At 41.0% G+C, this 20,059-nt stretch overlaps 1 protein-coding gene across 1 annotated transcript; it reads left to right on the top strand.

Annotated features, from left to right (window-relative positions):
- Positions 1 to 745: 745 nt before the first annotated feature.
- Positions 746 to 1,894, top strand: LOC120526459 (solute carrier family 35 member G3-like). Its single transcript, XM_039749624.1, has one exon. It carries the CDS (start codon positions 746 to 748, stop codon positions 1,892 to 1,894), a length of 1,149 nt encoding a protein of 382 aa, XP_039605558.1.
- The last annotated feature ends 18,165 nt before the right edge of the window (positions 1,895 to 20,059 follow it).

Below are 20,059 nucleotides of genomic sequence, written 5' to 3'. Positions count from 1 at the left end.
AGTCATCGGGGTCAGGACTGAAACCAGAAATGACGTCCTCGGGGACCGGGCGTGACGTTATTAGGGTCGTGACCAGAAGTAATGTCATCAGGGCCTGGCTGAATTTATCGAAACTGGTCTGCAGTGTAAAGAGAGAAAGGATTAGCGCACTCTGCCACCCTCTGGTCTGGTGGGGAGTTCCCCTCATTTGAGCCTCCCATGTCCACGTGTGTGACGCTCATTAGTCTTTTCCAGGTTTCCATGACTCTTTGTGTTCTTCCTTGCTTCAGTCTTCAATGCACTTCCCCTTAATTCACCCCCATGTCCTTAAGTACACGATTCACCTTCATTTCAGAAAACTTTTATCAGTGCCGTTGAGAATTTCAAAGACCTCCATTTGTTCCCAATGCAGATTTTTTCTGCTCAAGACCAAACAGTTTAATCACAGCCACAAATGTTTTTTTTTTTTATTTCACTTTTCAACAAAATGTTAATTTTCAATAACGGGATGTAGACCTTTGATATCCACAGTAAGAAACAGATGATGGGGCCTACTGGCTGAGACACTGCCTTGTTATCTCAAGGTGGTCAGTTCCGAATCATTTAGCAAATCATTTCACCTGCCAGCGACAGAACTGCAAAAGTATGAAGACAGCGGTGCTGCACAGCAGTTTATAATTTGCATTGGACAGAAATAAATGTGCATAATTAAATGAAAATTTTACCACAGAGCAGTCTAATATTTGTGAAAGGCACACGGTAACAGATGATGTTCTTTCCCCACAGCCTATCCGTCACAGATATCTGGACCGTGGAGGTAATATCAGAAGATGGAGACTGGCCGCAGGATGCCACTTCCTCCGGAGATGAGTCACAGAGGTCAGAAAGGAAGGAGACACCACCAATGGAGGCCCTGCGTTACTGTGAGCTGTCAGACTCTGCCAAAGGAGTTCTGGTGGCCCTGCTGGTGGGTGGGGTAATAGCAGGCTTCATCCCAATTCTGAGTAAGCTGGCTGAGAGCACTGAGTCTGTTTCTCCTCTGCAAATTCTGCTGCTGCGTTGCCTCCTGCACCTGGTGGTGTGTGCATTTCTGCCATGCCACAGAGAGAACCGTACCCTGCTGTGCCTGGGCCCCAGAGTCACCTGGCAACGCAGCATCATCTTCGGATTCATTCAAGTCATTTCAGTCGGCTGCGCCTACACGTCCTTCATGGAAGTCTCTGCGGGTATTGCTGCCACCGTGAGGAAAGGCTCATTCGCCATCTCTTCCACGGTCATGGTCCTCTGCATTGCCCACTCGCACCTTTCTGGTTACACCTACTTTGGGCTCTTTTGCACGTTACTGGGACTGGTCATCACCACACTCCCCAGCTTTATCCATTCTCACAACAGGATTGACATGAAAGCCATCTTGGGCTACACCCTAGCCTGCTTGGGAGGGACTGCACGCGCGGTTGGCCTGAGTATCTTTCAGTCTTTCACACACAAGGCCAAATTTAATAGCGCCCTCTTCACCTTTGGGCTGGTGGGGACAATTATCTGTGGGCCGGCCTTGTTCTTCATCCCTCTAATCTGGCCCGTCAGGGTCCCGACTTGGCTATGCATGTCGGCCGTTGCCTTCCTTGGACTGGTGATCTTCCTGGCCACCAACTATGCTGTCACCAAGATTCACCCTGTCCTGGTGTGTGGCCTGCTGCAGTCTGAGGTGGTGGTGTCCTACGTGCTGCAGTCCGTCATACTGAAGGAAGCAGTCTCTGTCTCTGAGATCATTGGCAGCTGTGTCATTGTGGTCAGTGTCATACTTCTGATTGTGGAGAGCGTCAGGCATAATACCTTACCAAACAGCATAGAAACACCTGAAAGGTGCCAGGAGGAGAAATCTGTTTTGCAACCCCCTAGTGAAGGTGACACTTGAGTTTACTTCCTAGTGGCTGCTTGAGAATGTCTGTACTGTGAAAGAGCACCCAAGATACAATGACTCTCAGCATGGGCTCCACATCCACGGAGACTGGTGGCATCAATGGTGCAGGTAAAACTCCTTTATCTATCAAATGAACATGACATCAAGGTTTAATTGTTCATGATGTGGGATTAGGGGCTCGACCTGCATTCCAAACAAAAAAAAACATTGGATTTAATGATAGTCGTTTTGGACTTAATGATAGTCATTTCTCCTTTTTTTTACAGGGTAACATTTAGTAGTTGGTGCAGTTCACTTTATTAACAACTCAAACTTGTGGAGCTATCATGTTTCCTCTCTCTGTCTTCAGTATCACAGGGGGTTTCTAGACAAACCGTACCCACATACAACAGCCATGACTACCCTCTGTTGGTCACACACACATTCTGCAACAAATCAGCTGTGCCCCAGGACTGTTTTAACTTACTTTGAATGCTTTAGTTAGAGTATTAGTGCACTTTTTTGAATTTTTGAACATTTTTTTAATTAGTTCACATTGTCAAATGTTTTAATTGATCTGTCTATCTGGCAGAATTCACATATCATTCATTTATTGCCAGTTACAAAGTAAGTTTTATTTTTGTGGCCAATCAATTAATTAAAGAAAGAAAGAATTAATTAAAGAAAGTACAGATCAACTAATTAACTAGGATTTGTTTTCGGTATTAAGTAAAGCTCTGTTCATTTTACTCATCTGTTTTTAAATCTCTATGGGTCCAGGATTATAACTATACCATTTATAATAATGATGCTATTGCAAGTGATCATGACATTATTACAGGTATTTTTCATCCTTTGTTTTCCAAACACACTTATCCAGTTCATGGTTGCAGGGAGCCAGAACCTCTGTTCAATGAGAAGCATGAAGCGTGCCAATGGTCTATAATTTTCTGAAACTATTTATCCACTGAAGTGTTTTTGGTTTGGGAGGGTTGGCATCAGAAAAGGGATCAGGCTGTAAAAATCAAGCCAAAAAATCTATGGGAGAAGTCTAGTCAAAAATGTATAGAAAGGGGAAAATATCTATGGAACATGAAGAGGGGTTATAAGGAGCTGAATCAAAAGCAGCAGGCACAATAAGCCATATTTGTATGGGGTACCCATATAGTCACATACATATTCACAATGGTCAATTAAAAAGATTATACATCTATTTTTCTGAATCACCTTCTTCTAATACAGGGTGCAAGATGATCAGAGCCTATCCTAAGAGCAATATACAGTAGTAAGCAGATGACAAAAACATGACGAGAGAGTGTGTGGCTTCCATAACATCCCATAAAACAGGTCAGGACCTTCTCTAGCCATTCCAGATATGACCTCACACCAGACAGCCAGCCCCAACCACTACAGACAGGCATGGAAAACAAGACATGTTAATAAATTAAAGGAAAGCCTGAAAACCACTCATGGTGTAAACACACATCTATTTAACCTGTGTCCAAGACTCCATTATGCATCCTCCTTCTATATAAATTGTTCTGTCGCAGCAAAGGAAATTTTAGTTTAGGTTCAGGAAATGAAAGAAGTTCAAAAATACAAGCAAGGGTCATTACTAAAAAGGCAAACTGATAATTTGCCAACCTGGAAACACTAACTAAGACTCGAAATCGAAATATAAAACAAATGTTCAAAAGCCGTTAGAAGAAACTACTCAACAAGAATTGCACATAAAAAGGTTAAGAGAATCCAAAAACAGATGCCTAAACAGCAGATAAATATGACTATTTATAGGGTCCCCCCGATGATGTCACATAAAGTGCATGTTCAGGGAATTCAACGGCCAATGTGAAAATCTTGAAATGGTGCTGGCATCATGGAAAAATGGTACAAATGAATTGCTTCCTTAGGAAATGATATACTAAAAACTGTCAAAATCAAATTCCTTGGTTTCAGAATTCCTATTACCTGCCAAAATATCCAAAAAAAATCCCTGTTGGCCCGGCTGGTGGATGGGGTGATAGCAGGCTTCATCCCAAATCTAAGTAAGCTGGCTGAGAGCACCGAGTCTGTTTCTCCTCTGCAAATTCTGATCTCCCGGAAAAGGTGCAAATAAATTAGTGAAATGCATCAATCATAACACCAATCAGTTTGTACTAGTAACTCAGCGTACTGTATTGGCTCCAGCAGACCCTCCGTGACCCTGTAGTTAGGATATAGCAGGTTGGATAATGGATGGATGAATGGAACTCAGCATTACTAATTGTTCATAGGTCAGTTGTAGGAAGTTAATGTTTATATGAATTACTTATTTATTCGTATTGTTTAAAAATTTGTAGCTGCTATGTTGTGGTACCACATTTTTGTAATGTCTTTGCACCAGTGAGACTGGAAGGAAACATTTTTTATTGAACAGTAAGGTAATAGGAAGGGGAAGGGGTCCCTGTCCTGGTGCCAGATTTGTAGCACTGACAAATAAATTACCTTCTTCTTTTGTTTGTCTGACCCACGCATTCTCGTACACTCTAAATATATTATCTCTCTATATAAAAGAAAATGTTGAGATGAAACAAGACTATTGCCAAGAGATTTTTTCCAATCCTGCACTCCTCTCAACCATTTACGGTTAATGGCCCACACCCACAGTCCTCTCACCTCTCATTCATGTGAATACTTTTATCAGACACAGTTCCTGTGCTCTTAGCTCTTATAAATTTTTATATTTTCCTCACTTTAAGTTCCCCATAAAACAAGACTTATTATGTCCAAATCTTATTGAAGAATTTCATCCCAAAGGTTTATTAACAGAAGAAATAAGTACACAGGCAATCCTAACGCGGAGAAACGATGAAGTCAAATGAATTAACGTGAAAATTGTTGATTGGTTACACTGCAAAATGGTTAAATGTGTTTCAATAGACTATGCTGAAACAGTTAGTGGTGATGGTGTGGAAGGTGAAAACATCAACTTACAATATCCTGTAGAATATCTACAACCGTTAACACTGTCTGGTCTTCCACCAGCCGAATTACTGTAGGAAGAAGGGTGTATCGTAATGTCATTGCGTAATTTATGTCTGAATGATGGACTGTGCAATAGGACAAGATTAGTTGTATTCAAAATTGGTCGAACAATTCTGACATGTAAAATTTTAACAGGTGACAAGAAAGGTAATGTAGTACATCTTCCGTAGATAACATTAGGCACCAAAGCAGATCTTGATATGCCATTCGTATTTAAAATGTTTACAGTTTCCCGTTAGAATAGCTTTTACTCTGATAATTAACAAATCACAGGGAAAAACATTCGAAAAAGTTGGTTTATTTATTAGAGAGAAAGAAGTGATATTCACTCACGGGCAGTTATACGTTGCGTTGTCACGATGTAAGTCCAAACAGAATCAAAATTCAATGTGATATTGACAAAAAGCTAATTCCAAATATTGTTTTTACTGAAGTTTTACAGTAAAAGTGTAAATTTAAAACTTATTTGCGTGTTAATTTCAAAGCCAAACAGAACGAAACCGTATAATGCAATGAATACCTCTAATGCAATATGAAACATAATTTTCTTTCAATTTATTGTTTTTTGCTATTTTTTACTATGGTTAATTACTCGCTGGTTTTAATTACTCGCTGGTTTGAACATTTGCAGAGGAGAGGTGCTGAGTATATTGGGAGAAGGATGCTAAGGATAGAGCTGCCAGGGAAGAGGAAAAGAGAAAGGCCTAAGAGAAGGTTTATGGATGTAGTGAGAGAGGACATGCAGGTGACGAGTGTAACAGAACAAGATGCAGAGGACAGAAAGATATGGAAGAAGATGATCTGCTGTGGCGACCCTTAATGGGAGCAGCTGAAAGAAGAAGACGATTTTTGCTGGTGTTTATATAATTTATCTTTAATCACTGCTGGATTCCATTGTAATTTATTCACAAGTCTTACAATTTGATTGGTGTAAACTAAGTAGGTGTAGGTGTATTGGTGACAACAGGTCCAAACATTTAAGCCATCTCCAGAGTAAGTTTGAGGAGTTCTATGTGTTTGTTTTATACAAAACCAAAGAAGTGGCTGTTAGAGTAGGATTACAATGTATTGAACTGAACCTACTAAACATGAAAATAAACATGAAATAAGTCAGCTATCTAGCGCCAAACACCTGGAGATGGCATCTGAATAACACTCTAGGCAAACAGAGAAACTGCAGATACATGACAATACCGTAGTCAAAAAAAATGTACAACAGAATATGAAAAAGTGCATGAAAGGAAAAAATAAATGATAAGAATAAATAATGTACTGTGCGTTTAAAAAGATAATTACTAAGTAAAAATATGAGGACAGACTTACAGCTTACAGTTATACTTTCACTCCTTTTTAAAAAAATGACACCAGACACCAGTGCATACACCTTGCACCAAATTGGACGCATGTATGCAAGTGTCACACCAAACACATGCATCTGCCCAGCCATGTTTGTCACCAACACAGCAGAAAAGAAAGATGTCATAAAAATAATAAAAAGCAATACACAAAACACCAAAATACATTTGTCTAGATTTACAAATTAATGGAATGAATTATTAAGGAAAAGATAGGGCAGCAAATGACAAGTACAGGAGTTTTACTGAACAGTCAACGTGGGTTCAGACGAGGAAGGTCATGTTTTACTAACTTGCTGGAATTCTATGAGGAGGCAACAAAAGGATACAATCAAAGTGGAGCTTATGATGTTATTTATCTGGACTTTCAGAAAGCATTTGATAAGGTGCCACATGAGAGGGTGGGCATCAAAATAAAAGAAGTGGGAGTGCAGGGTGTGGTGTGTAGATGGGTGCAGAATTGGCTCAGACAAAGGAAGCAGAGGGTGATGGTGTGAGGAACTGCATCAGAACTGGCCGATGTTAAGAGTGGTGAACAGCAGGGGTCAGTGCTAGGGCCGCTGCTATTTTTAATATATATAAATGATTTAGATACGAATACAAGTAACAAGCTGGTTAAGTTTGGAGATGATAACAAGATGGGTAGATTGGCGGATAATCTTAAATCTGTTTGGACCGCATACACACTTGGGCAGATGAAAGTTATTGTCAGTAAACATATCGAATTACACGTATGAAGCAAAAATGTTAGACTCGAATACACAATGGGAGGTCAGAAAATTGAAAATACACCTTATGAGAAGGATTTAGGAGTCATAGTGAACTCAACACTATCAACTGAATGACTGAGTTCAGAAGCCATTAAGAAAGCTAACAGAATGTACTTCATGAGTAGAGGACAAGCCCTAGGAGGTTCTGCTCAAGCTTTAACATGCACTGTTTGGACCTCAACTGGGAGTATGAGTGCAATGATGGTGTCCAGGCTACAAAAACGGCCTAACATCACTTGGAAAAATTTCACAGAAGGTCGACTAGGCTGTGTCTAGGACTAGTCCCATGGATAAAGACTGTTATTTTAAAATTAGTTCATCAAGAACACAGAAGGAAACTTATTAAAGATAAAATTCACAGAAATTTTAGGAAATCTCTTTTCACGCAGAGAACCACAGTCACGTAGAATAAGATACCAAGTAGTGGGGTAGACAGTACGACTTTCAGGACCTTCAAACCTCGACCTGATGTTATTCTGTAAGAGTTGAGTGGACAGGACTGGCGTTCTTTGTTGGGCTGAATGTCCAGTTCTCGTCCAGATAGTTCTAATGTTCTAAATGTGCAACCTCACAGACGTCAGTTCCATCCCCAATTCCTACCTAGTGTGTTACCCTATAGAAGTTATTTAAGCTACTTGTGCTCATAACATAAAAGCTACAATGTATGGTAACACTTGGCAAGTATCCTGATCTGGTATGTCACCCTGGGGAAATGTACATCTTGAAAACATAATCCAGGAATTCATCCATCCATCCATTATCCAACCCCCTATATCCTAACTACAGGGTCATGGGGGTCTGCTGGAGCCAATCCCAGCCAACACAGGGAGCAAGGCAGGAAACAAACCCTAGGCATTGTGCCAGCCCAACGCAGTAATCCAGGAATTAAATAAACAAAATCAGAAAATAGATGGACAGATAGTTGTTTTCTTGAAATGCATGGCTCCCATCAGTGATAGACTGAGATAAAATAAAACTGGCCCCAGACCTTTATCGAGACTGGCTTACTGCCATCAGCTGGACCATTGTAATCCTTGAAGCTGCGTCAGTGAACAGAGCGAGTGTCTACCTAAGCCAACTAGCTCTTAAAAATATCCTAAAAAGAACAGAATGGTTTAAAGAAAAGGAGATTGTCCAAACTTTGTGCACAATAATGATGCAAGAAGCAACATTCTAAATGTACAAGCAAAACAACGAGGAAGATCAAAATAGTCCTGCAGTGCAAGAATGTCAACGTAGCAGAGTGTAACTTTTCTAAAAAACAACTTGTGTAAATCTAAATCCTGCTTTTTAAAGGACAAATGACAGTTGTGACATCATTCACCAATGGAGCGATTATGTCTACTATGTGGTGTCACGTTCTTCACAGTCGTATTGGTTGATTGTATGCATACTGTAGAAGGAGCACCAGCCAAATAAAATGTATGAAAAAGAAGACGCGGATACAATTTTACAATAATACGGCCAAAAAGTGCTGAAGCAATTCAACAAATACCAACTACAGTTGCACATTTAAGCACAAAAGTTCAAGTGAATAAGGACAGTCGTGAAAATTAGTCAAGGAAATGGGAGTTATATGCAGAGGTGCTGGGGTACTGGAGAAACAATCCACCTCTTTAGAACACCAGGTGGTGCTTTCCCCAAACATTTGTGGGTTGGAAAATGGATGGATGAAATCAGTCAGTCATCGTCCAACCTGCTATATCCTAACACAGGGTCACGCGGGTCTGCTGGAGCCAATCCCACCCAGCACAGGGCGCAAGGCAGGAACAAACCCCGTGCAGGGCACCAGCCCATCGCAAGGCGCACACACACCCACACACCAAGCACACACTAGGGACAATTTAGGATTGCCAATGCACCTAACCTGCATGTTTGGACTGTGAGAGGAAACCCACGCAGACACGGGGAGAACATGCAAACTCCACGTAGGGAGGACCCGGAAAGCGAACCCAAGCTACCACTGCGCCACCGTGTAAATCAAATCAGTACCTTGAAAATGTTAACTTTATTTTCTGAGCTCTCTGTAGAAATTCCTGAGATGTTAGTGTTGTGCCCTAAAGTAGATAAACAGCAGGCCATAATAAACGAATGAGATGAATCATGAAGCAAAGACGTGCCAGGACAGAGTCATGATATTACAAACAGAAACCACTAAACTAAAATGTAGATCAGGAATCAAAGTTAAAGAGAGAGAGATCGAAGGTCAAAGTCCTAATACAGAATTGAGATTTTCTTTACACATAGCAAAAGTCTTTTAGAGTTTATTCACAATCTTGGATGTTGCAGAACATGTGTGGTGCCAGTGTGTAAATGACATCATGCTGCATGACTTCCAAGCCAGGCACATACAAAATGATTGTCGCCACAAACCACAGAATGGCATCACAGATGTTTTCAAAGCATAATGTGAATAGAAATTTATATATAAAGCAAAATATAATATCAGATTGTCATAAGTGGAAATCCTCAGAAAGTACTGTTTAGTGGTCTAAAAATGGATTTAGAACAGAAGAAAAATGAACAAACACTGACAGTAATGATGATTACTGCATGAAAGTGATGTTGCTATTTCAATAAAATATTTGCAATTATAATCACAATCAAAATCATTTTTGTTTCACATTTACCTTTTCCACTGTGATGACTGGAGTTTTATACTATACTAGCTGTGCTACCCGTCTAAGAAGAGTTGAAATCACATTAATCTGCTAGACCTTAGCATTAGCATTTACAATGTAGTGTGCAGTGCATATGTCTTTATTACATGCCATTTGGTATGGGATAAAGCAGTGTTAATGTTTGTGGTGTGCCGTCTGTTGGAAATGCAATACATTTTATTACTTCTTCTTCTTCTCCTTTCGGCTGCTCCCGTTAGTGGTCGCCACAGCAGATCATCTTCTTCCACATCTTCCTGTCCTCTACATCTTGTTCTGTCACACCCATCACCTGCATGTCCTCTCTCACCACATCCATAAACCTTCGCTTAGGCCTTCCTCTTTTCCTCTTGCCTGGCAGCTCTGTCTTTAACATCCTTCTCCCAATATACAGTACTCAGGATCTCTCCTCTGCATGTGTCCAAACCAGCGCAATCTCGCCTCTCTGACTTTGCCTCCAAACCGTCCAACCTGAGCCAACCCTACTAAAATGTTTGTAATGAGACATCTTTTGAAAAGACAAGAGACATTACACCCAGACAGGCACGCAGACATTTATTCTTTTATTAAGGCGTGTCTTTGTGGACTAGCTACATATCGTCATTCCCATAAAAAAATACTAATTACACTAAATGCCTGCAGAAAATAGATGGATGGATATGTTCCTGTTCTTTTCTCATTGATCTCAGTGCCATTACACTGTTTGTCCAAGTGACTTAGAACAGACTAAAGACACAATACTGCAAGATTGACTAGTAAGAAAAAATACTGCCAGATCACTGATTGTTTTCAGAACCAGATCTTAACTTTCAATGCTTTTTCTCAAGCTCATGCCCCTCTAAAATCCTCAGTTCATGACAGAAATTCTTCATCCCTGTTCTGCTTAAGATCACTTGCAATTAAGTGCTCATCCAGGGAACGACTCAGTCACCAAGGGGCCTTTCCTTTGTTCCTGTTTAATTAAGAAAGTGTCAAAATAAAAGCCAAACTCGCAGCCTTTGGGTTTGCGAGAGTTCATGTGCTCAAATCCCAATACAATTGAAGCTTAGCTCTGCTCCCCAGCCATGCCCTCATCGCTTCTATGCCACCAACTATCACCTTCATCATACCTGCAGTCACATAAAAATGTTTTGATCCATGCCATAATTCCTTGTTGGGATTTTCTCCTTCAGTTGCACTTCCCTCTTTCCCATTGTCAACATAAAAGCACTGCCCTGACATTTCTTCAGCATATCTCTATTATTAATAATTCCAGGGGTTCTCTCATTTATCCCTATCTGCAGCTTGTAATTTCTTACACCTTGAGAAATAACAATTATGATCTTGAAAGGATCTATACTTTTGCATTCTCTTTAATGCTTTTGTCAAATGCAACTTAAAGATAGCCATGATGGCCATATCTGTTATAATTATGAGATTGGGAATTGGTTATAAAGTTTATTATGCTTTTTTATTTCAGGGTATTGTTTTTTTTTTTGTATTATGAATGTATCAGACACCTTTATCCAAGTTGTCATATAAAAATGAATATATACTCAGCAAAAAAAGAAACGTCCTCTGACTTTCAACTGTTTTTACTTTCAGTAAACTTAATGTGTAAATATTTGTATGAACACTAAAAGAGTCAACACCATAAGACATAAACTAAAAATGTTTCACAATGTGTCCCTGAATGAAGGGAGGCTCAAAATCAAAAGTACCAGTCAGTATCTGGTGTGGCCACCAGCTGCTTGAAGTACTGCAGTGCATCTCCTCCTCATGGACTGGACCAGATTTGTCAGTTCTTGCTGTGAGATGTTACCCCACTCTTCCACCAAGATACCTGCAAGTTGCTGGACAATTCTGGGGGGAATGGCCCTAGCCCTCACCCTGCGATCCAACAGGTCCCAGACGTGCTCAATGGGATTGAGATCCGGGCTCTTCCACTGCGAGGATGATCAGCTGTCCTTCCTGTCTCCCTGTAGCGCTGTCTTAGGCGTCTCATAGTGCGGACATGGCAATTTATTGCCCTAGCCACATCAGCAGTCTTCATGCCTCCCTGCAGCATGCCTAATGCACGTTCACGCAGATGAGCAGGGACCCTGGGCATCTTTCTTTGGGTGTTTTTCACAGTCGGTAGACAAGTCTCTTTAGTGTCCTGCGTTTTTAGAACTGTGACCTTAAATGCCTACTTTCTGTAAGCTGTTAAGGTCTTAACGACCATTCCACAGGTGCATGTTAATTAATTGATTAGGGTTAATTGAACATGCACGGAAAACATTGTTTAAAGCCTTTACAATGAAGATCTGTAAAGTTATTTGGATTTTTAAAACATTATCGTTGAAATACACAGTCCTGAAAAAGGGACGTTTCTTTTTTTGCTGAGTATACATATAATGCCATTTAGGCTGTTCGCAACACAGCGCAAAGTACCAGATGTTGAAGTTCTATAGTTGCTATGAGGTCTGTATGACAAACTACCAGCTAATTTAATCAACTTAATGGTCAGCTGACATCATCTGAACAAGCTGTAGGTAACTAGAACTTTCTCTGGTGATAGGTAGTCTCAAAGATTCTTAGGTGGGTATTCTACAGCAGGGGTCGCCAACTGAAGTCCTGGAGGACCACCATTGCTGCAGGTTTTCATTCTGGCCCTTTTTTAATGAGTGTATTCTTTGTGCTGTTAATTAACTTCACGTGAATTTATTATAATTGAATTGCTTTTTTAAGATTTGTTCCCCTGAATTTGTTCATCATTCCTCTGAATTGCTTCATTTCTTTCCTTAAATGTCACCCAAACAGAAATGAAATGTGAAGTGAGTGAGCCAACAGAAGACCAACTAAGTCAGGGCCTCAAACACCAACCAATTTCACTCCAACCAGCTGCTTAATGAGGGTCTGATTCTTGTTGTTACTTAAACCCATTCATAAATTCTGTGGCTTGTTGCTGCTCTCGTGGTGAATTAGCAGATATTTCCAAAATTGTTGATTTTCTCTTTTCTAAGAGCACTATTAAAATGTTTTGTGGACCTGAGCAGATCGACATTCCCAAGACCTTCATCATTCTTTATTTTCAATTATTGTATGATGGACACCATTATTTTGGCACATTTCATATCTCATTATTGTTTGGCTGCTAATTAAGGAATAAGAAACAACATGTCTGAGTCTTCAAGAATTCAAAAGAAGTTAATTAGCAGCAAAAACAGGTCAAAGGGTTACAATGAAAACCTGCAGCCATGGTGGTCCTCCAGGACTGGAGTTGGCGACCCCAGTTCTAGAGCTCCTGAACAGCAATGGAGTGGAAGCAGTTTGGATGGTCGGGAAAGCTTCTTTCACAACTTGGAGGCAAGAACTGAGAAACTACATATGTTTCAATGAATCTGGACAGTGCAGTGGCAATCGAGAGTCAGACAGAAAGAGAAGATGGACCTTTTTGAGAAGCATTAGATGAAACAGGAGAATGTGGGCTGTGAGTGGCAAAACTATGCCTGCACCTGTAAATTAGGGCTAAACAGAGGTGGTCAATCTATTAGACAACATAGCTGGCTACCATAGGTGCCATTTATAAAAGTTAAGGAAAGTGCACTCCAGAAACCGAGAGTGGACCATAAGTCATCAAACTCTAATGAATGCTGAGTGCTGGCACGGTATATGAAAGTGAAGGTGTGCACGCTCTTTACTCCAAAGGTCGGACGCTCATTAAAGTCTGTGGCATACAAACAATGGGATGTTGTTTTTGCTTCTGAAGAGGCACACGCTCCATACAAGGAGTGGGAATCTAACAGGTCATCAAAGATGAATAATACTGACTACCCACTGTGGACAACGAGAAACTTTGTCTGTCCACCCCGTCTAGAACTCCAGATGCGCTTTGACCAGCATTGGGGCTTAAGGGTATGTAACTAACACGAATTAAGTAATAATGCTGTTTTGTTTTTATTTCCCCCTTTATTGATTCCATCAGTGACATCATCACCAGCACCATTTTGTGTTTCTGTGCAACACTGCATGTGGTTAGGCTGCATTTGCACGTGCGTGTGCACTCATGACATCACATCAGCCATTTGTAAGTGTGTGTACCGCTTTTTACTGAACAGAAAGAAGATGAACTGCATTTTCTTTTCCGTTTATATTTTGATTTTTTGAACCTTTGCATGATTAAAGACTTTTGCTTTCCCCTTTTAGTTTTGGTCACTGTGTTACATTTAATGTATGACTATTCTTTTTGGATTGCCCCTTGAAAGCCTCTTGCAACTGTACAATAAATACATAAATTTGGGCTCTGCACATTTGCACAGGCTCAATACAAGCTAGACTTGAGCAGCACTGGGAAGTCTGTGAGGAGAGCGAAGCAGAGGAGGAGTGTGGGTGTTGTGAGGGACAGAGCACAGCAGTCAGCCAGCAGCACATTATGTCATTAGATTTTAATTGTTAGATAATACAGCTCTAGAAATCACTGCTACCATATTGTTATTTTGGGATTATGAAATTGTTTATTTGGAAGTTTTCAAATTATGTTGCCTCTTCCCTTGTGAATGTAAAATTATTTATAGTTGTGATCTTACAATTGCATTACGTTTATCCTAAAATGTGCTTGTAAGGTTGGCCTGGTGTCAGTATGTAGGTTGGTTGATGTGTGCACTCCATTGCTGCTGCTATAGGTTATGCCTCCCCTTAATCTTCAATTGGACAAAATGGGTACAGAAGATGAATTGGTGGAAATACAGTACTACATTACGATGGGATCACCATATATACGATAACTGTGGATTTCAAAGGTAACATTTTATTGTGAGCACCAGATAATTCACATGAGGACTATGACATACATTTTGTTTTCAATATCTATGGATGTACAGTACTATATGCATCTTAATTTTGTTTCGTTAATGGCATGGCGGCACATGGTGGTGGTAGTAGTAAATAGACCAGGATTCATATCCCGGCTGTTCCCTGTGTGGAATTTGCAAGTTCTGTCTGTGTGGAGGTGCTCCGGTTTTCTCCTACAGTCCAAAGACATGAAGGTTAGGTGAACTGCCATTGCTAAATTGTCCCGTGTGTCAGTGTGTGTGTGTGAGTGTGTTCACTCTGTGTTGCATCCAGATGTTGTTCCTGCATTGTGCCCTATGACTGCTGGGATAGACTCCAACCACCCTATGACCCTGCCCTGGATAAGTGGGTTAGGAAGATGGATGGTTAGATGTTGTGTGTCATAACCAGAAGATAATTAATGTCAACATTAAATGGTACCATAATGTCATAATAGCTCGATAAATGGTGCTGGCGAACATGCAACTGCTGATTCCGTTCTGTTTTATTGTACCAAAAGACAAAGAGAGATTATAAAGGGTTGGGGCACCAGAGATGATCCCCATAAAATGTGTTGCCAAATTAATAAAGACAGTTAACATGTCTCAGAAGGACATCTTTTCAGGCAAGACTCTATGACAAGATGAGATAAAAGGTGGTGGTGGTGCTGGTTACGAAGGCGATGAGGCGGAAGGGGCAGGGCCAGGAGCACCTGGACAGGATACGATGTCATGTCATGTGCCCTTGAGAGGTTGATTTTTGATATGCCGAGGGAAGGAGAGGAGAAGTGTTATAAGGCAGTGCTACCCCTTGACTCATTAGAATTACAAGTTTACAAGCCCTAAATTTGTCTCCCTGGCATGCATGTGGGGCACAGAACTCGAAAGTTTGAATCCAGAGTGAAGCTAAATATGTTTTCAGGATCACACTTAGAAGAATTGATTTAAGTTGATGAATCATGACCCATCCATACTCACATCCATAATTTTTCAACACCATTATGTCTTGTAACATCTCAATAACAGTTTGCGGTGTCGTGGTTGAGGCTTTGGACTTCAAACCCTGAGGTTGCGGATTCAAATCCTGCTGACATCACTGTGTGAATATGAACAAGTCATGTGACCTGCCTGTGCTCCAATTGGAAAACTAAAAGAAGTATAACCAGTTGTATCACAAATGTTGTAAGTCACCACGAATAAAGGTGTCAGCCAAATAAGTAAATGTAAGAAACGTGGGCACTGGAATAACCTGTTCTGCCATCTTTAACAGTGGCCCCAGGTTGACATCAAATATTTGAATGACATTCACGTGGTAGTGACTAGACATCTGCACAGAATTACCTAAAATGGGAGCAGCTGAAGCCCAAATCAATATGCAAAATGGTGCCGTGGTGACGTCATGAAAATGATCATAAAAAATGTCAATGTACCAAAAACTAAAAATTGAGTGCATAAAATCACAGCATTGAAGCCAATGGGATGAAAAAGAAAAGATTCCTATCAGTCTCCACTCTCTGATGCCATGAAAAATAAGAATGTAACTTCATTGCATTTAAAGGAAAACACAGCTCTGTTAGATTGGATGGTTAGCATTTGTAGACCACCATCTCCTGGTCTCTCCACAGACGTTCTATGGGTCTTTGGCTGAGCCACTCAAAGACACACAGAGACTTGTCCTGAAGCCACTCCAGCAGTGTCTTGGCTGTACGCTTCAGGTCATTGTCATGCTGAAACGTAAACCATTGCCTCAGTCTGAAGTCATGTGGACTTTGGAGCAGATTTACTTCAAGGACCTAACAGTATTTGGCTGCATTCATCCCTCGGTTCTGAACAGTCTCCCTGTCTCTAATGCTGAAAAGCATCACCATACTATGATGTTGCCACCACCATGCTTCACCCTAATAATGATATTAGGCAGGTGATGAGCAGTGCCTGGTCTTCACCAGACATAGTGCTGAGAGTGTTGCCCAAAGACTTTACTATTTGTCTCATCAGACCAGAGAACCCTTTTCCTCATGCTCTCAGAGTCCTTCAAACTGTCATATGCCTTTAACTAAAGAGTACCTTCCATCTAGCCACTCTACCATAACTGTCTGATTGATGGGGTGCAGCAGTGATAGGCATCCTTCTCAGCAGAGAATTTGTTAAAGTAACCCTGAGATCTCGGTCACCTCCCCGACCAAGGTCCTTCTTGCCTGGTTACTCAGTCTCTATTAGGTAGAGTTGTGGTAGTAGTAACGTTTTTCTTTTACACCATAATTGAGGCCACTGTACTCCTGGGAAAACTTTAGAAATAGTTTCATATCCTTGCCCTTGATCTTTGTATGCCTCACCACAGTTTGATCATGGAGGTTCACAGAGACTTCCTTGGACTTCATGGTTTGTTTTTTGTCCTGATATGCAATGTGAATTGTGGACCTTTCTAAATGACATCTAGTCATTTCAGTTTGCTGCAGGTGGCCTCCAATAAACTTCTTGACACACCTCAAGGAGAATTAAAGCAAACAGGATATAGCTGAGCACGATCTGCAGTGCCACAGTGAAGGGTCTGAATACTTTTATGAATGCGAGATTTCAGTTTTGGATTTTTAATAGATTTGCCAGTCTTTCATTATTTGTTACTGAGTGTTGATTGATGCATAAAATGGCACATTTATCTCCAACATAATAAAGTTTACAGGAAGTACAGTACATTGATCTAAATTGGCCCTAGTGTGTGCTTGGTGTGTGGGCGTGTTTGTGTGTGTCCTGTGGTGGGTTGGCACCCTGCCCAGGATTGGTTCCTGCCTTGTGCCCTGTGTTGGCTGGGATTGGCTCCAGCAGACCCCCCGTGACCCTGTGTTCGGATTCAGCGGGTTGGAAAATGAATGGATCGATGGAAGTACATTGAATCTACTGTATGTACTATATAAGTTTCTATTTTAAAAATGGAAAACAAATTTAGCTACATAAATATATTAAGTAGTCTATATTGCAGTAGAACTAATTTAAATTGTGAAATTTAATGTATCATAATTTGTTGTTTCCATACTAGAAAATTCATGATTTCCCATTGAAACACAATGGTGAAGTGCATTGGAGTAACCAGATTTGATTCCCTTTTGCAAGTCTTCATATTGCAGCACAAGAAAGGATAACACAACACTCCAATGTAAATAAACTGCTCAAGAAAATTAAAGGAACATCAGATCTCAATGGGAAAAATCCTGCTGGATATCTCTACTGATATGGACTGAGTAATGTGCTAGTAACAAAAGATGCCATCTGACAATGGAGCCAACGATTTCATCCTGATAACTAATAGCAGTCAAGGTGCCATTGTCTAGCCTGTAGAGGTCTGTGCGTCCCTCCATGGATATGCCTCTGCAGACCATCACTGACCCACCACCAAACTGGTCATGGTCAATGATGTCATAATATTCTCCACGGCTTCTCCAGACCCTTTCACATCTGTCACATGTACTCAGGATGAAACTGCTCTCATCTGTGAAAAGCACAGGGCGCCAGTGGTGGACCTGCCAATTCTGGTATTCTATGACAAATGCCAATTGAGCTCCATGGTGTCGGGTAGTGAGCACAGGGCCCACTAGAGGACATCAGGCCCTCAGGCCACCCTCATGAAGTCTGTTTCTGATTGTTTGGTCAGAGACATTCACACCAGTGGCCTGCTGGAGGTCATTTTGTAGGGCTCATCCTGTTCCTCCTTGCCCAAAGGAGCAGACAGCTGTCCTGCTGATGGGTTAAGGACCATCTATGGCCCTGTCCAGCTCTCCTAGAGTAATTGCCTGTCTCCTGGAATCTCCTCAATGCCCTTAAGACTGTGCTGGGAGACACAGCAAACCTTCTGGCAATGGCACGTATCGATGTGCCTTTCTGGAGAAGTTGGACTACCTGTGGACCAGATCAAGAGCCATGCTATACTCGGATTAAAAAGTGTTCCTTTCATTTTTTTGAGCAGTATATATTGCAGCACAGTAAAATCTGCAAACTAGAAAAAATGGCCAGAGCAAATCGGAGGTACACCACACCACGTTAAAGAACTGAAGGACTGACTTGAGCCACGTAGTGCCAATCAAGGAGTACTTGGGAATGCAGGGCTCATACAAGAGCCTGCAAACCATCTCAAAAGTCAAACTGCGCATCAGCAATGCTGGCGCAAAACAGATCCTGCCCTTCGGCAATGGGGATCAAACATCAGGCAGAGGCCTGAAAGGATGAACTTGCTGTACTGATGAAACAACCGCCACCTTTCCGCATTTGTATGCGATGCTGCAATGAAAATCCCGTTTCAGTATTATATTCGAGACACCTTTCTATTAGACAGAATGCCATATCTCAGTGGGAATAAATAAAGATAGTAAGGCGGTGGGCACGTGGGTAGCTGCTCTGACCACGGGATCCAATTAAGTGTGCTTGTTGAGGTTGCTAAGTATTTTTACCAATCTCAGAAGGACTTGTTATGCTTCGCAGTGTTCAAGTTCAGAAATCTCACGGTTCCTTTCCCCCAACACCCCCTCCCTTAAACTTAAATAAGGCTGAGTGCTGTGTGCAGTTGGGATTCCTGGCAACTCCTGAAAACAGCAAAGTCTTATTTTCAACATTAAAATGATAACACCAGAGCAGACCGCCTGAAGGAAAGAGAGAAATTGGCAAAACAATGAAGACAAAGCCACACTTGACACCACTAAAATCGAAACAACATTAACATGCAAGTGTTGACAATCCACAGTGCTGCCGACAGGTTTGGAAGCTATTAATAGCTCCTCAAGGGGGATAGTCTACACTGCTTTCTTCCCAGATTGTGTTGCTGCAGAAATTCATTGGGACCCAAAAGAAATCTTTCAGCACACTAAAATATCACAAAATAGAAGTCCTGCTTTGTCTAAAAATCACAGTTCTTTTTTCAGCCATGTCTGTACCCCTGTTATTAATCTTAAATGTTTCTCATAACAAGAGTCCATACCCTGTGACACTCCATTTGTTTGAAATGGCTCTTTCACAGAGGGCAGAAGGGTCCTCTGTTTGATCCGTCCATCCATTCCTCCATACACTTTCCAACCTCCATAATCATTTCATCGATGCAAGTAGCCAGCGGCTATATCAGCTACATTAAGAACAAAGCGGTACCCACCTATGGACAGGGTGCCAGTCTACATGACTTGTAATTAAAGCAGGGGTCCCCAACTCTGGTCCTACAGGTTTTCATTCTAGCCCTTTTCTTATTTAGTGACCAGTTTTTTGTGGCTTATTATCTTCTTTTACCTTCATTTTAAGTGGCTTGCTACTTAAGACTCTGTCCACCTTAATTATTTATTTTTCCTCAATTAGCAGTCAAACAATAATGAGATACAAAACGAGCCAACACATGACCAACTCACATGTGTCCATCATACAATATCTGAAAATAAAGAAGGGGAAGGACTAATTAATGCTGATCTCCTCAGGTTCATAAAACATTTTGACAGTACTTTTAGAAAAAAGAAAATCAACCATTTTGGAGCATTCTGCTATGGAAGGAGCACAAATCCATCTCAGTTCAATAAAGGGAGACCTTTAGTCGGACAAGCCTCATATTTATTACAGT

The sequence above is a fragment of the Polypterus senegalus genome, chromosome 3 (assembly GCF_016835505.1).
Source record: "Polypterus senegalus isolate Bchr_013 chromosome 3, ASM1683550v1, whole genome shotgun sequence".
NCBI classification, from domain to species: domain Eukaryota; kingdom Metazoa; phylum Chordata; class Cladistia; order Polypteriformes; family Polypteridae; genus Polypterus; species Polypterus senegalus.
The sequence above is the reverse complement of the archived record's forward strand: the minus strand, read 5'-3'. Positions and strand labels throughout refer to the sequence as shown.

Excerpts from the sequence above, each read along its gene's own strand:
- LOC120526459 (XM_039749624.1), top strand. The coding sequence starts at position 746 with ATGATGTTCTTTCCCCACAGCCTATCCGTCACAGATATCTGGACCGTG.